Source organism: Chelon labrosus, assembly GCF_963514085.1.
Source record: "Chelon labrosus genome assembly, chromosome: 20".
Lineage (NCBI taxonomy): Eukaryota > Metazoa > Chordata > Actinopteri > Mugiliformes > Mugilidae > Chelon > Chelon labrosus.
Genome location: NC_140353.1, coordinates 965,181 through 983,512, shown reverse-complemented (window position 1 = coordinate 983,512; position 18,332 = coordinate 965,181). Strand labels below are relative to the sequence as shown.

At 43.7% G+C, this 18,332-nt stretch overlaps 1 protein-coding gene across 1 annotated transcript; it reads left to right on the top strand.

The window, feature by feature from the left end:
- The first annotated feature begins 509 nt into the window (after positions 1-509).
- strn3 (striatin, calmodulin binding protein 3) lies at positions 510-17,390 on the top strand. The gene is made up of 16 exons (XM_084568571.1): positions 510-1,073; positions 7,876-7,979; positions 8,409-8,482; positions 8,675-8,753; positions 8,932-9,093; positions 9,183-9,321; positions 9,413-9,548; positions 9,739-9,878; positions 9,974-10,152; positions 10,604-10,651; positions 11,550-11,671; positions 12,141-12,308; positions 12,425-12,565; positions 12,639-12,746; positions 13,523-13,609; positions 13,953-17,390. Exons 1-16 carry the CDS (start codon positions 795-797, stop codon positions 14,120-14,122), a joined length of 2,136 nt encoding a protein of 711 aa, XP_084424697.1. The 5' UTR covers positions 510-794; the 3' UTR covers positions 14,123-17,390.
- The last annotated feature ends 942 nt before the right edge of the window (positions 17,391-18,332 follow it).

Below are 18,332 nucleotides of genomic sequence, written 5' to 3'. Positions count from 1 at the left end.
TTACTCAGTTAAAAATAAATTTACTTTATTACCTTTCCGACAGATATGTCACTTTCAACATCCTATTTTTCATATTGAAAGACATCATTTTGACCATTTGGCGTCTTTTATTTTTATTTTAACTTCCTAACTTATCATTTTGTTACATTTTGGTTTTTATCTTTAGTCTTAGAAACTCAAAAACTTTAGTTATTTTTATATATTCCTTAAAATGTTATTCTAATAAATTATTATCTCATACAGTAATCAATAAAACAAACTTGTCGCCATTAAGCTTATGATTTTCGACATATTATATATAATATAACATCAAATGATTTTGGTTTTGTTTCATGATATAGAGAAAATCCTATCTTTGTTCTTTTACTGACGGAAATCTGCTTCCAAATGAGAAGTTGACTGTAGCTGTAATTTCCTACGTCTTTCATGTGCTTGAATGTTACATAGTGCTTTTGGATGACAGAGGGGAAAAGCAGGATGGTGTCCCGTCATGCATCGCGGCTGGGTTCTCCCCACCGTGACCGTCGGATCCAGAGAGAGAGAGAGAGATGGGGGAGAGAGAGCAGTAATGGCGGCCGGTTAGATCCACACTCGAACACCGCGTCCGCAATCAGCCGCACTCACCGCAGCGCTCCGGGGGCAGCCAGCCTCACACACCGCGGCGGAGCCAGCGTGACAGGCACAGAGCGGACACACGGGGCGTCTTTAGGGGCGGGAATCCTTCAGCGGATCGCAGCTGCCTGAGACTTTCCTTCTACTTTTCTAAAAAAAAAAAAAAAAAAAAAAAAAAAAATATGGACGATCACCCCGGCGGAGGAGGAGGGGTCGGAGCGGGAGCCCCGAGACAGCCTCCGCCGCCTCAGCAGCAGCAGCAGCAGGGGAGCAACAGTAGCGCTAATCCGCAGATTGGAGGTGTTGGCGGCGGAGGAGCCATGGTTCCCCACCAGCCCGATGAGCTGCCCCGGCCCCAGCAGCAGTACACCATCCCCGGCATCCTGCACTACATCCAGCACGAGTGGGCCAGGTTCGAGATGGAGAGGGCGCACTGGGAAGTGGAGAGGGCCGAGCTCCAGGTTAGCCCACACACTTTAGCCGCCGATCATGCTAGCCCAAGTTAAAAACAACCATGGGAAATTGAGTTCACCCGGGTGGTCACTGAACAGAGTTTGCAGTATTTTATTTAGATTTACTTCAGAATTGACTCATTGAATTACGACAAAGAACGACTAACTGATTGTCTGTGACCGTAGTAGCTAAGTGGCTAAGCTAACGGGTCAGAGCACAAATAGCGGAATGCGCTGAGCTGCTGTTAGCCTGGCCGGAGCTAGCCGTTAGCTTAACATCGCTGTCAAGAGACAACTTAGCAGCTAGCTTTAGCTCCGCTGCTGCCTGCTAACTCCGAGAGCTTTATGCTTTGTGCGTTCACAGTTTGTGAAAACGTTGAAACATTTTCATTTTGGACTTTCGGACAAATGTGGGAGAGTAAACGAGAAGTGAATCCAGCTGACTGTCAGCTAACTAATTCCTGTTCGCAGCCATTTTCGTTTGTCACGCTAGCTAAGTTAGCCGTGTTGTTAGCTTGCTAATGTTGCTGTTAAGTCAACAGCTGGGCCCGAGCGACTGTTTCTCACTGAGTGACTGGTTTTATTTGAGTGACTGTTTCTCACTGAAGCTCTTCTGAGTTTGAAAAGTGTTTAAAAGGCTTAAATGACAGATTAGTCAATGTGTGACTGTTAGCATCACATAGATCTTGTGTATGGAGGTTAGCAGCTGGTTAGCATGATGGAAATGTAAATAACAACAGTCATGGGACAAAATTTCAGATTATTTACTTTAGTTAAAGTGCTACATATGAAAAATAATACAGATATTTATCAGTTAAAGATAATTATTTTATTTTGTGCCTTGATAATTCATAATGAGTTTCAAAATATGTAGAAAAAATATATATATTTACACTACAAACCAACATTTATAGACAATTTAAACAGGAACCTCATCTAGTCTAGGTGATTATTTTATCATGAATATAAATGATTTAAAAGTCAGCCTTTTAAAGGAGGCGTCCTCGTGTCTGTGATTTGTTTACAGCTGAAACAGATTTCGTTTAAAACAAAACTCAAGTTCTGCAGCTCTAATAAAATAATAACATCAACCTAAAGTTGAAGTTCCTCTGATGTTCTGTTGTTACTGTTTAAATTAAAGGAAAATAATGTTCACTCTGAATTTATAGCGACTGAAAGGTCTTACATTCTTTATTTATCGTGTTATATTTTCTTGGATGTAAATGTTTTAAGTAATTAGTCCTTCAGTTGCAGCTGAGCTGTTTATGTGACAGGTTATAAAATAAGGTGTCGATTTATTTATTTCACAAAACTAACGTCATTATTGGCTCCGGAGGTTTGTTCCTCTAGTTTCTCATCTGTCTTGTGTCTTTGCTTTCGTCCAGCTCTTCTGTCGTCATACTTATTAAATCCAATCAGCGTTCAGTCCGGACGATGAGACAGCAGGAAGGTTTCTAATGATGGAGGACGCAGGAAATGGAAGATATTTAAAAAATCAATGAGAAAATTTTATGAATTGATGTCGGATAAATACATCGTGATGCCAACTTTACATCACAGACACCAGTTACTCTGTATACACACTCATGTGCCAGTTCATTAGGTACAGGGAAGGTGCAGGAAACAGCAGTTATTTAAAAAAAGATTTGAATCATAATATTAATATTATTTTTTCAGCCAGTTCCTAAAAGTTTCCCAGTTTATCAGTGAACCTGTTTGACTCTTAAATGTGAAATAGTGAAGAATACCGTCTGTTAATGAACTCAAAGTTTATATTTAAAGCGTTTAAATAACGTTTATTAAAACCAGCAGATTACAACTTGAGAAGCTGTTGAGTTGTGGCGTTGCAACACTTCAACGTGACTCGATAGTGTCGGTTGGAGCGTGTTTTGAAATGTGTTCACGTCTTCGTCCCAACACTCCCTTTGGCAGGCGGCGGTGTCGCTAATGACAGGGTCGGCCCTCGCGCTGAGACCTGGCTCTGCTCTGACATGTTGTGGTGCGGTGGCGGATGCCTTCAGCATGACTGAGTCAGAGTTCCTGATAAGAGCTCAGGAATGAGCCAAACAAACACGTGAAGGTGTGAACTTTTATCAGGAACTTGGAAAGGCGTCTAATGGTCTGATGGTCACACGTTTAATAGAACAGGACGCTGCTGCTGATAGAGTGTGAATTTAATCCTTGTTTTACGTCGACGGTGTGTGAAGTGATGATGTGAGAGCAGCATGAACCTGAAGCTCTGCTCCGCCGCACAGTTTTACCACATTAGTATTGGTTCACGTCTTTTTTGGGTCATTTTGCGTCTTTCGTTGCGTTTTGTGTCGGCTTGTGGTTAGTTTATTTTTTTTTTGTCTCTTTTTGTGAGTTAATGGTCGTTTTGTGCGTTTGTTTTGTGTCTTTGTGATAATTTATTGTCAGATTACAGTCGTTTTGTGTCGCGTTCTGGTTGTTATGTTCCTCTCCGGTCTTGTTGTGTTTTCTCTGTAGTTTGTTTGTTTTATATCTTTGCGGTGAGTTTTTCTCCGCTTATAGTCTCTTTGTATCTCTTATTGGTTGTTTAACATATTTTGTGGCAATTATTTGCATCTTTTGTTGTGTTTTCTGTCTGTTTGTAGTTTTTGGTGTCTCTTTTTGGTCATTTTGTTGTGTCTTCTTGGTTACTCTGTGCTTTTCTGTCTTATTTCACGGTTGTTCTGTCACTTTGTGTTTGTCTTTCATCTCTTTTTGGTCGGTGCGTGGTCATTTTGGGACCGTTTTTCATCTTTTGTTCTGATCTTTCTGACTAAATATCGCTTGTCTATGTCTTTCCTATTCTGTGAAGAGGATATGAATCATAACATGAACATGAAATATATAAAAGATGGTTTGTAGTAATTCACAGAACCATTTCACGGTCTGAGGTGTCGACTCTGAGCCGCTCTGAAAACCAGTAGATTCAGGTTTGTTGACTTCGTCTGACATGAAGAGAAAGTGTAATAAATAACACCACACAGATTCCTTTAAGGGAAGCGGATAAGAACCCAAACCTTTGTGGAAACTGTTTTCATATTAAGCTGAAAACCTGAAACCATCACTGATGGACGTCTTTCATTTCTAGAGTAAGATCCGTTCAAACCTCCCAGTCACACGACAGAACATCAGAGGGAGATGACTCGAGGCTTTTTAATCCGTCATTGGTCTGATTTGCTTAATCTTCACGCTGCTTCAGATGTTACAGACGGAAATATTCAGAGGAGTCTCTGGACTTGAAGAAGAGTTCCTCTGCTGCAGGAGAAAACAGAAGATGGTTTATCTTCTTGTCTTGTTTTTGGTCAGTGACCTCCCCCCCAGCTTCCTGTTTGCTGTGTGAACTGAACATTTGCAGTTTGATCATCGTTTTATCCAGAAGACTCGTCCAGCTGATGGTTTGATGGAAATCTCCACAGGAAGCTGCTGCTGCTGAGCTTCATGGTTAAAAGCACCTGAGCTGTAAAATATTGATGCCAAGTCTGAATCTGTTGCCATTAGTTTGAGCAGGAAGCAGCCGGGAGACAAAAGATGGTGACCAGCTGCAGGCCGTGACCTCTGACCTCTGACCTCAAGTTCATTGACCAGAAATCACGGTTTTACTTCAGGGATGTTTATTTTGAGGTGTGGCCAGTTCTTCTTCTTCTTCTTCTCCTCCCCCCTCACCGTCATCTTCTTCGTCCGATTCTACAGAGTTGTGGTTTTGGTTTATAACAGACGTAAAATAAATAAATAGAAACGATCGTCCTTGGCTGAAATAATCGTCCTCGGTCCAATAATTCTAAAAGTGCCCAAACCTTGATCTCCTGATACCTCGGTGTCCTTTGTCTCCACACAGAGCTAGCGCTACGTTAGCATGTTGTTGTAGTTCTGTAATTATTAACAGTAAAAAGTTGGACTCGTCTCACTGCTGGAACCAAACATGTAGACCGTTCTACCGTTCTGTTCCTGTTGTTCTATCAGAACCAGAGCTGGAGGTGATACTGGAGTCGATCAATAGGAGCAGCTCCTCCACGGCGACTCCATGTTTTGGTAAAGAGGGCATGGCTGTGGGACGGGACGCTGTAATTAGGCACCGTGGCCTACTGGGCCCTGCACTGACAGGCCGATACCATCTGGAGGCTAAAAGTAGACCGGACCGAAATAACTGCAACACACACACACATGCTCTGAGGCCGGGGTTCAACTGCCTTTCGTCACAAGATTAAGAGATGATTAAACGACTTTTATTAGTTTCTTTAGGGAGAGACAGGATTCAAGAAACGAACAGTCATGTGTCTTTGATTTGTCTGATGAGGAGCTCAGAGCTTCTTCTGCTTCTGGTTGGCATGGCAACTGGTGGTCGCCATAATGTCACGTCCTGTTTCTGTAGCGTCAAATAACTAAAACAAAACTTATCCATAAGGTTGACACTTGAACATTCATCAACATTATATTAACTAAGTAAAATGACAGAAACCATCCTTGAAAAAAATTATGTGACGTGTATTTTAGTGTTTTAGTTTGGCCCAAGTCCCGCCCACTAACATGGAGGGGGTGGAGCTTATGACCTATACTGCAGCCAGACACCAGGGGGAGCTCTACTTGCTTTTGCTTCAGTTTAGAGGAGCTGCTCCACCGTCCATCTTTATACTGTCTATGGTTATTACAAATGAGATTAAATGAAAGTTTGGTAACTTCCCTACTTGAAAGGTGTAAACCAGCGTCATGTCAGGTGTGTGTCAGGTGTCATGTCGACAGAAAAGATCCTCAAACCTTCCGTCAGTGTCAGTATCTGGACTGTCACAGTGAGTTTAGTCTGATAAAATGACCAAACCTCCCCAGAGCAGATACTAATGGTTTTTAGGTTAAAGTTAAAGCGTGAGTCTTCATTTCTCTCTGCTCTTCTCGATGCTCGCCAAGATGGCCGACAGTCATCACCGTGAACCCTGAGGAACCAGTTCAGGCTGTCAGCACGGTCCCCACAAAGACAGAGATCCATGTGTGTGTTAATGATGCAGTTGTCCAGAGGAATGGCCTCCTGTTTATCCCGGTCTGAGCCGTCATCCTGGTAAATCTGGGCTCTCCTTCGTCATCCTCATCACCCCCGGGGCTCTGACCTCACTCCGCTCCCCGAGGAGCGCTTGATTCATGCTCGCCAGGTGCTCGGGGCGGGAGGGGTGGCGTGACTTCAGGGCCTAAAAAACTCTGCTGAGCCACATGAGCGACGCAGCGAAGAGACTCTGCGTTAACAGCTGCTTTCACAGATTACTGAGACAAACTAGGAGACGCTCAAACAGCAGGAGACGCTGAGATTAGTCCAGAGTTAATCCTAGGTACACTAGTGAAAACACTTTAAATCAGACCTGCTCTCAATAGAAATGCACTGGTTTCTAATAACTCAGAGAGATGTTGATTCAACTGTGTTTTCATTTTCTATAACTATTAAACTGCAGCTTGTTCCATAATATTTATCATCTCTTTATATCCAGTTTATCTTCTCCACTGACTCCATCCTCCACAATGATCCTCCAGGTGAATCACCACCTCTCTGATGCATTATTTATATTAGTACCACTTACTAGTGTACCTAATGAACTGGCGTTGTCATTCATTGGCGTCATGAAACAGTGAATGGTTGCCGTGGAGCTGTGGCTGTCAATCACCCGAGGCGGCCAATCGGAGCAGGCCCAAGAAATTCGTGTGGTCTGTTGTGTAATCCTCCGTCCAGACAGTTCACTCCTGACCTCTGGTTTCCCCCGTTGTCGTGGCAACCGATAGAGGAAGTCGCAAGCTACCCTTCACACCCCGCCGCTTCGTTGCCATGGGGACGCTGGTGGAGAGTGTGTGTGTATAAATAGCTCCCAGGCCTCCGTCAGTGTTGGGTTTCAGGAGCAGCTGCTGGACGGACTGACTGACGGACGGACTGACGGACTGACTGACTGACGGACGGACGGACGGACTGACTGACTGACTGACTGACTGACTGACTGACTGACTGACTGACTGGCTGGCTGGCTGGCTGGCTGGCTGGCTGGCTGGCTGGCTGACAGGTGTGGTCAGTCAGTCAGGAAGTGCTGCTGGTTGACAGGTGATGGAGGTGACGTGGAGAGCAGAGTGGACGCTTCAGACTGGTTGAACTCATGTTGCGCCGCCGTTACTTAGCAATGAGCTAAGACGATCACAAGCTAGCTTCCACTGACGAGCTATGAAAGAAGCTACGAGATTAGCATGGTCGCTAATGATGAGGTGATGGGGTCTTTGTTTACCTTCTACAGACCAGTTAGCATCTGAACTGGTCATGAAAGCAGCTGTGCTGTTAGCATGCTAGCTAAGTGAGGTCATTGTTTACCTTTCACAAAGTAGTTGGTGACTGATCTGTTCACGTCAGAGTTGGAGCGCACTCTGCTGGAGGAACTGTATGATGACGAGATATGAAAGCAGCTACGTGGTTAGCATGCTAGCTAATGTAGCAGACAGGTATGATGACGGTGACGGGATCTTTGTTTAAACTTGGACAAACTTAGTGATGACATTATTTTTAAATTATTAACTGTATGTGTTCAGTCGACCTATAAACCGGTCAGACTCTTTCTCGTCCTTTTACTTTCCTCTTCCTTCTTCAACCGTCTCCTCCTTTCATCTTTTCGGTTTCTTTTTCAGACCTCTCGGACAGTAAATTATCTGTGCACTTGACAAAACATTAGGTACACTAGTGACTCCGGCTGCTTTTCTGAGGCTCTTCAGGAACTTTTCTACGCCGCGTTGCAGCTGTGACATGAAGGACTTGTCGTCTTTAACGCTCTGTGTTTCTGTGTTTCTACAGGCGAGGATAGCGTTCCTGCAGGGAGAGAGGAAAGGTCAGGAGAACCTGAAGAACGACCTGGTTAGAAGAATAAAAATGTTAGAATACGCTTTAAAACAGGAAAGGTAAGAAACTGATTGTGTTATAACTTTAGAGAGACTCCAGACTGTCTACCACAAAACATTTGCAAGTTTCTCTGATGCTACGTCAGTCCTATTCTTTAAGCGTGCTCTTTGACTGTGATGTGAATTTGATGCTTAAAGGTCAAAGGGGACTTCATAAAATGAGATTTAACATTTAAGTTCATGACCAAAGTAAAGTGTACTCAGGTTAAAATAAAGATGAGCTTCACCACCACCTGCTGGTGTGAAGAGTTGTTTACTCTCAGGTGTAGATGTGTCAGCTGGTCGTTGGCTGGAGTCTTTGTGGTGCGTTCAGGGACACCGTTTTGGTCCAGATGTGAAGAGACGTCACAGTCGACCTTCATTCTGATTTAATTTTTTATTTTCTTAATGTTTTTAAATCTACAAATAAATGTTTTGTTTCCTCCTCAGAGCAAAGTATCACAAGTTAAAATATGGAACCGAGTTAAACCAAGGAGAGATGAAGATGCCAAGCTTTGAATCAGGTTAGTGAGACATGATCAACACACTGAATACGTTTACACACTCCATTAATGTTATTATATATATCTGCTCATTCTCAGGTTTAACTAGTCTTTATTTCACAGCTCCCACTCACCAGTAGCTGACCTCAGGTCTTGTAGATATCTCCAGTAGGTGGCGCTGTATGAGTCACTGTTTCTGCCTTTGTCTTTCAGACACCAAAGACTCAGATGTCTCTGCTGTTCCTGCCAACAGTCAGCTCACCTGGAAACAAGGACGGCAGCTACTCAGACAGTAAGAAGACGACATTTAACCTCTTCTGTCTCCTGTGACCTTTGGTTTAAATATGTCAAATATCAATGAATCCTCATCCGGTGCACGTTAGAGCAAGAGCTAGAGTTAGATTTCTAAGTTATAGTTCTTTGTTGTTGCTGCAGCTCCTTCCCTCTCTAACTGTGAGTGTTGTGTTCAGGTACCTGCAGGAAGTGGGATACACAGACACCATCCTGGACGTTCGTACTCAGAGGGTTCGCTCTCTGCTCGGCCTGTCGGGCTCCGAGCAGAACGGATCCGTGGAGAACAAGAACCTGCAGCACCTGATCAACGGGACGGAGCGGCGCAAGGACAGCAAGAGGTAGAGACACGGGACATTACACCTGTCCGCTCAAACTCGTGAGCTGTCCACTCGGGTGGTGATGGGACCGTGTTTGGGTTTGTGTCCAGGAGTCCGGGCGACGTTCTGGAGACGTTCAACTTCCTGGAGAACGCAGAGGACAGCGACGAGGACGAGGACGAGGAGGGAGACCTGATGGACGAGATGAGCGCAGACAAACACCACAGAACCAAGAAACACAAGACCAAGGTACAGACACATCCTCTCTGTCCTCTCTGTCCTCTCCGTCCTTCCACCACTGTTCTTCTTGGCCTCATTTGTCTCTTGTGTCCTCCTCCAGGTGGGGAACGAGGGCTTGGCGTCGGAGGACGATGCCGACACGGAGGAGGCTCTGAAGGAGTTTGACTTCCTGGTGACGGCCGAGGACGGGGAGGGAGCAGGCGAGGCTCGGAGCTCTGGAGACGGGACGGAGTGGGGTGAGAATATCAGTGTGTATTTATTTTATAAGAATGTGTGATTATAGGAGCAGAGAACAAGGAGCATCATGTGGTGCAGCAGGTTCAGGTCGGGGAGGCGTCTGTCGTCTGCTTCTAATCACCGATGATTATTTTTAACATGGATGAGAGAAGCTGCTGAATCTCTCTCTCTGTCTCTCTCTCTCTGCAGCGGAGCCTCTACCGTTTCCCACTGGTGGGGGGAAGTCCTTCCTGTTGGGGGGGTCGGACGACGTGCTGGAGAGCGTGCTGGGTCTGGGCGACCTCGCCGACCTCACCGTCACCAACGACGAGACGGACTACGGCTACGATGTGAGGAAACAACCAAACATGGCTGCTGTGTTTCAGCCTCTAGACGTTGGTTCATGTGTTTTTAATCTCCACCTCGTCGTCTGTTCTCCTTCCAGCTCCAGTCCAGTAAGGAATCCTCGTGCAGGAAGACGTGGAACCCTAAGTACACGCTGCGGAGCCACTTTGACGGCGTCCGGGCGCTGGCCTTCCACCCCGTCGAGCCCTGTCTGGTCACCGTGTCCGAGGATCACACCCTGAAACTGTGGAACCTCACCAAGACCGTCCCTGCCAAAAAGTACAAACCTCCACCCAGAAACAATCAGTTCATGTTTGAGGTTTAGCTCTGATGTTGTCCCACACCTTCTCTTTGTTCTACATTGAAGGAGCATGTGACATGTGACCAGCGGTTAGCATTTAACGCTGCTCGTCCTGATCTCAGTGTTTCCTCTTCATCTTCAAACTCTCTCGTTCGCTCTGCCTCAAAGGAAAATCCTCTCCTCTCAGCACCGACACATCCTTCAGTATTTGCATCTCATTTTCTGTTCAGCTCAACTTCAAATACAAACAGTGTCCCAAACAAGATCCCTCAAAGAACCCCCCCCCCCCACCACCACCACCACCTCCACCACGTCAGGGTTTACTGCGACACACTTCATCACATCAGAGCTCAGGAGCATCAGCTGCTGAAGGTTGGAGACGTTGACGTGTTCAGTTAATAATCTGTTTTTATTTCTGTTGTTTTTCAGAAGTGCCTCTTTTGATGTGGAGCCCATCTACACATTCAGAGCTCACGTGTACGTATCCCAGCACAGATCATCACCTCGACAATGTACAACATAGAACAGCTCTGACCTCAATGTGGAAAATATAAACACGAAAATAAAATAAAATAAATATTCAAGACGTGTTAATCTGATGCACAAAGAAGTCACGAATAAATATTTCAAACATCAACAGTAAAATATTAGTACGGTGAAATATTGATAAAAATATAGAAAGTATTTCTTAAAATTCTCTAGAAGGATGTGAATAAAATATCAGACAATAAAATAAAAATGCTAAAAAATATTTTAGAAAATAATCTGGAAAAAATATTTTAAGATTTGTTTAAAAAAAAAATGAGAAGATATTTTTTATAAAATCTCCAGAAGCATATTTGTAAAATATAGAAAAACGTTTTTAGAAAATATTATTTTAAAATATTTAAACCGAATGTCAAAAAATGTTTAATAAAATGAAGGATCATTAATAAAACTGCAGGAACTAATTAAATCAAAATAAAATGTCATAAAAGAGGAGTACATACACAAATTAAATTTTTTCTGGTGAGTTTTCATAAACTACTTGATCCTGATCCACAGCTCTGAGCTGCTTGAGATCAGGATATTGACCGACTGAAGTTGGACTACGATCAGCTGATCAATTACAAATATCGATAGTAGTTGTTGAGAAATGTTATAAAGTGATGCGTCTTCACTCAGAGATGATCTTTGAGAGCTCATTGACCAATCAGAAGAGCTGAAAGTCTTACAGAGAGGAGCCAGACCCCACTTAGTACATTAGTGTTATATAATCTACTGTTCATTGTTAAAGGCTGTAAACAGCTCCGGTAAATTCCTCTGTAATGACCTGTCTCCTGTCTCCTGTCTCTTGTCTCCTGTCTCCTGTCTCCTGTCTCCTGTCTCCCATCAGTGGTCCCGTGTTGTCGTTGGCGATGACCTCCAGCGGTGAACAGTGTTTCAGCGGCGGCATCGACTCGACCATCCAGTGGTGGAACATCCCGAGCTCTAACGTCGACCCCTACGACACCTACGGTACTCAACACCTGTACAGCTTCACCTGTCCAGATAAAATGTGTCCTGACGACCAGACAAACTGTGTCTCACTCAAAATGTTCACTCATAAAAAAAAAAAAATCTTAAAGTCTTTTCTTTCCCAAAAAATTATGTAATTTTTATTTTATTTTTTTAAAAATTAAAAAAAATGAAATGTTAAAAAATATTTTAAAAAAGTTAATTTCTAAAAAAATAATTTAAAAAAAGTTAAATGTCCTAATTATATATATATTTCTAATATTTTATAATAAAAAATTATTTTAATTTACGGGAAAATCTTTTTAAAAAAAAAATATTAATTAAAATTCAGAACAAATGTCCAAAGAAATTGTCCTCACTGAGGATATGTCCTCTGAACATTCTTGGAAAACGTTCACGTTCTCCTTACACCAGAACATTTACAAATCTTGACGAAGCCCCTCCCCTCCTTTTCCTCTTGTCCAATCAGATCCCAGCGTCCTGGCCGGCTCGTGGCTGGGGCATACGGACGCTGTGTGGGGATTGGCCTACAGCGGCATCAAGAACCGCCTCCTGTCCTGCTCGGCGGACGGAACGGTGAAACTGTGGAACCCGACGGAGAAGAACCCCTGCATCAGCACTTTCAACACAAACAAGGGTGAGAGGACGAGGAGCAGAGCGCCTCCTGCTGGAGGAGGAGGAGGAGGAGGAGCAGGAGGAGGAGGAGGAGGAGGAGGGTGAACCACTCATTAACACTCATGTATGTGTCTGCAGAGCACGGCGTCCCCACGTCGGTGGACTTTAACGGTTGTGACCCCGCCCACATGGTGGCGTCCTTCAACAGCGGAGACGTGGTGGTGTATGACCTGGAGACTTCCCAGAATGCACTAGTGCTGAAGGGTCAGGGAGACGGCAGTAAGTGACACCGACACAGATTTAAAACATGTTAATGATGGAGCCGTGTCCTGATGAGGCGTCTCTCTCTCAGCTGTCCCAGGTTCAAACCACATCAACAAGGTGGTGAGTCATCCCACGCTGCCCGTCACCATCACCGCCCACGAAGATCGACATATCAAGTTCTACGATAACAAGTCAGGTCGGTCGTCTCTGTCTCTGATGTTATCGTTATCAGGAATGGTCTTAATGTCGTTGCTTGATGAAGTCAGAAGCTGCTTAGCTTAGCTTAGCTTAGCTTAGCTTAGCATAAAGACTGAAAGCTAAAGGAAGTAGGTCGCCTCCCTCTCTCCAAATTAAAAGTTTAGTTGTCACTTATCATGGAAGCTATGTAGAGAAAAGCTTTTTACAACTGTCATCATTAAAAGATAAGGAAACGAAAATGTCAAAACTTACAAAGCTATAGAAATAAATATAAGACTATAAAGCTGCTTTAAAGTGTTTGCATCCTTCAGGGTTTTCTACATTTCTTCATAAAAATGACTCAAGACGTCCTGAAAGTAGAGAAAGAGAACTCAACCAAACACATGGAGCAGAAATGAGCCAATATTACATATCAGAGAGGAGCTCCTCTAGGATTAAATCAGAGTCCATGTGTTCAGAAGTGTCTCCATCAATGTAATGAGACTCAGGTGTGGTTCAGTTCCTGGTTTAGTTTCAATAAATCAGGGATTTGTCTCAGTCTGATCTTCTCAACACATGTTTGTGGACAAAGGAGCTTTCTGAGGAGCTCAGAGAAAGAGTTGTTGTTGCTCATCAGGCTGGAGAAGGTTCCAGAACCATCTCTAAAGAGTAATACCTTCATGTTCTGTACACTGCACTGTTTTGTTCTCCGTCTGGATCAGTAGAGATTCAGACACAATAAAGACGAGTTCTTCTCTTCTCTTGATGTGTCTTCCTCTCCAACGTCTCCTGCAGGTAAAGTGATCCATGCTATGGTGGCTCATCTGGATGCAGTGACCAGTCTGGCTGTGGACCCCAACGGCATCTACCTGATGTCTGGCAGTGAGTCTCTTTAATATTTACCTCTCTATCAACCGGGTAGTCCTTCAACCAGGTCTACTGTAAACCAGAACTACGTCCCTGTAGCATCTTCTTCTGTTCTGACAAAAAAAACATGAAGAAGAAGAATCCTGTGACTAAACACGTCACAGATGTTTGGTGAGGTGGTAGTAGGAGATGATCATTCAGTACTACAGCTGACAGAAAGATTTATTGGACTGAATCCAGTTGACTCTAGGAGAAGACAAGGACAGACTTTAGGAAGCTACAGGAGACCACCTCTAGGACATTTAGGATCAGATCTGGACTCAGACTTGGAGCTGACTTTCCTGTCGTTCTTCCTCAGGTCACGACTGCTCGCTGCGTCTGTGGAACCTCGACAGTAAAACGTGCGTCCAGGAGATCACGGCTCACCGGAAGAAGAGCGAGGAGGCCATCTACGACGTGGCCTTCCACCCCTCTAAGGCCTACATCGCCTCGGCCGGAGCCGACGCCCTCGCCAGGGTCTACGTGTAGACGAGGAGGAAGATGATGATGATGACGACTTGCGGGGCGACAGAGACAGGATTACAAACAGGATTCAGGTCTGTTCAGGTGACTGAACACAGAATATATATTATTATGGAAGAAGGAACACACACTCACACACAGACACAGACGGACGGACGGTCGGTCGGACTGAAGACACTGAGAGACGTTCAGCTGCAGAGAAACGTTGTGGAAACGTTGTACAGGTCGACACGGAGCAGCTCACCTGTCCTCTGACGCCATCTGACCCCGCCCTGTCTGCTGAGTCCTGAACGTAGCTCTGACAACACTACCCCCCCACCCCCACCTCCTCCACCACCACCACTCATTTTAACACTAGTGTGACGGACTTAAAGGAAAAATCCCCAGACATCAGTAGAGTCATGTTTTATTTCTCCCCCCTCCCTCCAGACGGGTCGACCCTCCCCTCACTCCCCCCCCCCCCCCCCCCCCGTCCTAATCGTCCTCAGCTGTTTCTCTCTGAGCAGAGAGTCGTGTAAAAGTTGTAGCACGGTTAGTTTCAGAGATGTTCTATAAACGTACACGCTGACAGTAAACGTAGCGCCGCAGGAAGCCAGAGATTTCTACCCAAAATAAATAACGTCCTTCTTCTACTTTACTGAGAAGATCAGACGCATCAAAATAAATGTCTGTAAAGAAGCCTCCACCTCGTCGTCAGTCCTTCTGTTGGAGGATTTCTTGGGGCAAAACTCAAAAAGTAAATCCACACACTAATTTTCAGTTGCGTTCATAGAATGCAGGAAAAAGGGACGTTCTTCAGCTCCAGTCCGACCCTGAATGCACCACAATGAAAACCTCTGCTTGACCAGGGGGTTGCACATGGGCACTGACTGCACCTCGTGTTATTCAGGATCCTAGAGATCCAGGTCAGACATCAGAGAGTAGAACTGGCTCTTTAGCGTTTAGCGTTTAGCATTTAGCGCTCTCCTTTGACACTAAGATCAAGACGACACAGTATCAGCCCAGCGTGGGGCGTTCAGGAGCTCAACTCAGCGTGGGGTATAACAGTTTATCTGATAGAGAAACAAGTTTTCTTCTGTTTCGTGTCATAGAAACAAAAGTGGTTCTGAAACTTGTTGTTTTCAGGGCTGCGTTCAGCTCTGCTAAAACTGAACGGTCATCGCTGCTACACAGAGCGTCCCGCTTCTGATCCGGTGTTTCATTTCATCAGAAACTCAGATCTGCTTAAACAACGAAGGCAGAAAACTGACCAGTTTGTCTGAACGTTGAATCTGTTAACGATGTTTTCAGACATTAGCTCCAGTTTAAAAGGATCCAGTAAAAAATCATTCAGTGTTTTGTGTGACAGTTCTTAGTTTTTAGTCGGTTTGACATAAAATAAATGGAGTTTGGTGTGGAGTCGTGCTAGCTATGTGCAAACTGATCTTAAACGGGCGAATATTTGAGTGGAGTTTGGTCCTGTAGCCGTCAGGGAGTCGTCTAACGCTACGGTCAGAGCCGGGACGCTCCGTGTTTCTGATGTCGGCTCAGAAACGTTGACGGGGATTTTTCCTTTAACGCTCCAGAAACATTCAGCGTGGGAACAGAACCTCTGATGTTTGAGCTCATTGTGGTTTTTCTCTGTTTCATCTTTTTAATAATTAAATCTGAACTTAAGCTTCAGACAAAACGAGAGGAAAATAAAAGATAAAAAAAACAAACTGTCAGATTTTAACTTTTTTACAGTTTTTAAGGAATTTAAACTAAGACGGTCAAAGAAGGAGAAGATTAGCTGTTGGGTTTTGTTTCTTTGGTTTAGAATCAGATTTTCAGTTTTTAGGTTCGAGCCGATTGGACGATGTGTCCCAACGAGAACAAGAGGATTGGTTAATACTCCCTGACCTCAGCCCCTGGTGGGCCAATCAGAGCCCTGCGTTTATTTAAAGCCCAGCGATGTAACAGGCGGAGGATCCAGACGTTCAGCGTTACTGTAGTTACATATTTTTGTTTGTGTAAAATAAATCTAGTTTTTATAACTCTTTTTTATAAATGTCTCGTTACCGGCACCGACGAGGATTCTGGTTCCTCTTAACCGTCCAGCTCCGCCCACCTACTTCCTGTTTCCCATCGCACGGTGACTCACAGACCTCACCTCACGTCTGATTGGTTGACGAGGACGCAGAATTCAAATAATGTAGAGAGAGGAGGAGGAGGAGGAGGAGGAGGAGGAGGAAGGTGCTAATGAGCCGTGATAGCGTCATCTGGCTGAGTATAAAGAAATCTGAAAAAATCAGAGTATATTTATTAGCATGGAGCTAAATCCAGTCTTGAGTCAATATGAGACGTTAGCCTTTAAAATGTAGTTTGATAAAGTATTATTACTTTAAAATATGAAATTCCAATACTATAAACTTATGTTGGCACAAATCTATAATGTAGAATGAAGCAGTAAAAAGTTAATCTGATAAATGACCAAAACATTTTACTGTTTAAAGGTAACGTGACCAGAAATAAAACTAATGTTGACACCAAGGACGCGTCTGTCTGCCTCCTTCAGTTTATTTTTTTTGATCAGAACATTTTTAAAAATTACAAAAATGTAAAATTGATCAAAATAAATAAGTAAAAACTGATTTGATCCAGTAAAATAACTAAAAGTCAGGTTTCATCAGCTTCTTTATCCTGCTGTAGTTAAACTTTACAGACTAGTGAGATGTACCTGAACGCAGCACCTAGCTCCTCCTCCTCCTCCTCCTCCTCCTCCTCTTCATCTTCATATCTTGTGACGTTTGGCTAAATTTAACTTATTTAAATCACCTGCTGGTTTTTCGTGTGGTCCGCTCCAGGATGCCTCTGATTGGTCAGTTCCTCCTGGACAGTAAAAAGCTGCCGTCTGATTGGCTGTTACCGCCGTTAGTTTTTCTATCCACAGATTTGTGACACGAGTGGCTCCCGATCGATCACGGCTCCAAATCAAATAATGATTCTTTTACTTTTTGTTTCTGTTTTCACCGACGCTACGGTTTCCTGTGTAACTACAACTTTTCTGTTTGTGTAATGCATGATTAATACAATAAAAGTATTTTTTCTAGTCTTCCGAAAAATGGAAAAAAAAAAAGTTCTGATCAGTTTGCGAGTTTTGATGAGTTTTGTAAGTTTTTTTTTTTTTTTTTTTTTTTTTTTTGATTTCCAAACTATGAACAGCAGATTTTAAAGACTGTACCACATAGAATACGGCTGTTGAAATGTATATAAAATGTCTATAATAACTATTAAATGGTGTACCTGTACAGAGGCTGCCGCTCCTACTCTTCTTTCTCAGCAGATTTCACAGCAGACCGCCAAAATAAAAGCCTCCAAAGCTTCAACAGCATCTCAGGTATGTTTGGTTCTTCACAGCGGGTGAATCCAGACTCTGAGTCCTGACGGCAGCTAAACACAGATGGGACACAAAAGGAAGCGATAACAATATTAAAATAATTCTTTACAGGCATCTAAACCGTTGGTACGAGGTTCTAAATGATCTGAACACTGGTTCAACATGTTGGGAGGTTTTAAAGAAAGAGGCTCCGTGTATTTTCTGGTATTTCAAGTTTAATTTAGAAACAGAATTTACTAATTAAATCCAAAAACGGAAAATAGAACTCTTTCTGTTATTGTGTGGTCTTCATGTTGTTTGACTTGTTGGATATAAAAGAGTTATGTGAGGGTAAAACCAGAAAGAAGACTCTTCTTTCTGGTTTTTACCCTCACATAACTCTTTTATATCCAACAAACCCCCTGTCTTACCAGATCTTACCAGATACAGGGTTATTTACCACTTTGCTGCAGCTTTGCTCACTAGATCAGATGCACCACTCTGATATTTCACCTTGTAGAAACCAGTTAGAGGCGGCCTCGGCTACACATTGAAAACTACTGATCCACTAAAGGCGGCGCTCCTCCTATTGTCCTCGGGTGGAGCCCAGATAGAATCAAACTTGTGTGCACACATAGTTGGAGGCTTCTCTTTTCTAGCCATAAGGTGGTTAAGCTGAAGTCTCAGTGCTGACTCTGGACCTGTTCTCTGCTGATAAATAAACTGTTGATTGGAGAGAAGTTGTCAGACTAAGCTTTCCAATAGGTAGAAAGAACCAGGGCTGAAGGAGAGGGAAACATTTACCTTCGACAGACTGGGGGCTCGTCTGGTTTACCTGGAGCCCCAGCCTAGGAGTTCAGGTTATAGTTCCCTCACTTG